Source organism: Sphaeroforma arctica (genome assembly GCF_001186125.1).
Source record: "Sphaeroforma arctica JP610 unplaced genomic scaffold supercont1.1930, whole genome shotgun sequence".
NCBI lineage: Eukaryota > Ichthyosporea > Ichthyophonida > Sphaeroforma > Sphaeroforma arctica.
In genome coordinates, this window is record NW_014038628.1 from 2471 (window position 1) to 5204 (window position 2734).

Below are 2734 nucleotides of genomic sequence, written 5' to 3' on the forward strand. Positions count from 1 at the left end.
ACTTATGCACCCCGTGCGTGCACACAACAAGTAAGGTTTATATAAGACACAGGAAGTAAGGTTTATATGTTACACACAGGAAGTAAGGTTTATATAGTACACACAGGAAGGAAGGTTTATTTAAGACACACAGGAAGTAAGGTTTATATAAGACACACAGGAAGTAATGCTTATATAAGACACACAGGAAATAAGGTTTATATAAGACACACAGGAAGTAAGGTTTATATAATACACACAGAAAGTAAGGTTTATATAAGACACACAGGAAGTAATGTTTATATAAGACACATACACGATCATCTCACCCTACTGCCGGTTGTTTGGAGTGGGTGCTCTATGTATAGCTATCAGTGAGCCCAGGTCCATCGTCTTTGCCCAATTGAACGCGTACTTTGATGTACTTAAACAAGCATGCTTACCCACTCCTCAGACCAGAGAGTGTTCCTTGCATATACCACGTTCAAGCGGTGATATAATCCGATTCCTTATCCTCACTTTGCGTAGATTAAACAAGGCATTCGAATCCTTATCCTCACTTTCCGTAGATTAAACAAGACATTCGATTCCTTATCCTCACTTTCCGTAGATTAAACAAGACATTCCGTCACTTTGTGAGACGCATTGGATCGCGCAGACCATCGATCATTTCAACGGGAAACGCCCGCCTAGTGGCGAAGATACCTACCAAATGCGATATTTGGTGTGTGACAAACACAGGAGTGGTCCTGACGGTCCTATTTTCTTCTACACAGGTGCGTTGTCCCTGATAACTGTAACTGGATTGTGTGATGTGTTTATATACAAGTATCTACCTGATATGTGGCTGCATGTACAGATCAACGTGGGTGCACGGACACGTACACGTACATATTTGTCTAGAGAGGATTGGAGGTGGCTTCAAACACTTACACAATTAGTTTTTATGCATGTTCAAAAAGATAGTCAATCTTGTTGGGTGGTGTATGTGTGGATGTTCCTTTGTGGTAGAGTCCTTATGTGTGTTAAAAAGCGATAATCAACCTTGTTAAGTGATGTATGTGTGTATATAGTCCTTATGTGTGTTAAAAATGGATAACCAACCTTGTTAAGTGATGTAGGTGTGTACGTCCCTTTGTGGTATAGTTCATATGTGTGTTACAAAGGGATAACCAACCTTGTTAAGTGATGCATATGTGTATGTCCCTTTGTGACATAGCTTATATGTGTTTTAAAAAGGGATTATCAGCCTTGTTAAGTGATGTATGCGTATATGTTCCTTCAGCATACTGTAGTAAGTCATCATGGCTGTCGTAGCACAGGATCGTCGTCTCAGTCTGAGGGGTTCTCCCTAGGCTTGTTCACACCACGCACGTGCATGTAAACGCAGCGTTTGGTTGTACCCGCGACCAATAGAGAGATGATATAACTTTTGGGGGTCTTCAACTGTCTTAGGTTAGGCATGCTCATAATCAAACATCGCGCATGTGCTTATACTTCCCACATGGTGCACCCACCTTTGACCTATCCACATCGAAGAACGCAAGTATACAAATAGACGATAATTACACAAGCATAGGAATAGAACAAGTGTACACACACCAGGTATATACAGACGTCTATGAACACCTCTCTTGAGGGGGTTGTTTCACTAGTATGACTAAAGTAAATAGTTATTATGGCTGTTTGCAGGAAGGGCAATCTGTGTTAAATCTGACTGTAGTTAGGAGCAGCACCATGTGCTCAATTAAACTAGAACAGCCACGCATTCACAGACCTAGAAAATTGTATATCTACACTGACATGCGTGTGGGCGAAGAGAATGTTATTATTATGCGTCATGTGGTTACCCACACTGGGCAAGACCCTTGTACTAGATACCTGATCACAAAAACACCCATATATATATATATATATACTCGCATAAATAAAACAGGCACCCATGTATATATATATGTGTATATTTATATACTCACCCACATAAAACAGACACACACACAAATTCCCCACGTAAATTTGTAGGCAATATTATCGACGTGATGCTGTATGTAAACGACAACAACGCACAAAATCACCTACTATTGGTTCATATTAAGATCCGCACACACACATCAAAATACTTCAGACTAAACCTCTTCAAGCAAACACTATGCGACAACATCACACACACACACACGTCTCACCACACTACGATCACACACACACACGTCTTACCACTCTACGATCACACGCACACACACGTCTTAACACTCTACGATTACACACACACACACACACACACGTCTTACCACTCTACGATCACACACACACACATGTCTTACCACTCTGCGGCAATCAAAGACATATTCATAGGCAATGGAGGCGATGTGCTGTTAGGGTTTTTAGTAAAACCCTAAAACCCTAAAACCCTAAAACCCTACTTAAAACAGTTATAGTAAGTAATCCACACGGACACTACTAAAGACTACGACAACACAAAATCTCTATCGCGATGTATAGGCAATGAAGGAGATGTTATGCTGTACGTAAACAACTCTGGGCTGATGTGGGAGAACGCAGAGCAGTTCGGTGCAGTGTTGGTGTTTGCGGAACACAGATACTATGGACAAAGCATACCAGCACCAGCAGAGGATAGGAGATACCTGTCTCACGAGCAGGTGAGTACAGGTGATGCATGTTTATGCATCGGATGTATACTTTACACAGTGATGTGTGTGTATGTATATATATGCGGATATATGCACGACTTTATATA

At 41.1% G+C, this 2734-nt stretch overlaps 1 protein-coding gene across 1 annotated transcript in view; it reads left to right on the forward strand.

Annotated features, from left to right (window-relative positions):
- Positions 1-589: 589 nt before the first annotated feature.
- Positions 590-2734, forward strand: part of SARC_11876 (hypothetical protein) — a gene marked incomplete at both ends in the record, with an annotated part of 4176 nt that continues 2031 nt past the window's right edge. Inside the window, 2 exons of the mRNA XM_014294030.1 lie at positions 590-755; positions 2479-2636. Coding sequence (XP_014149505.1) covers positions 590-755; positions 2479-2636 — 324 coding nt within the window. The remainder of the gene's footprint in view (positions 756-2478; positions 2637-2734) is intronic.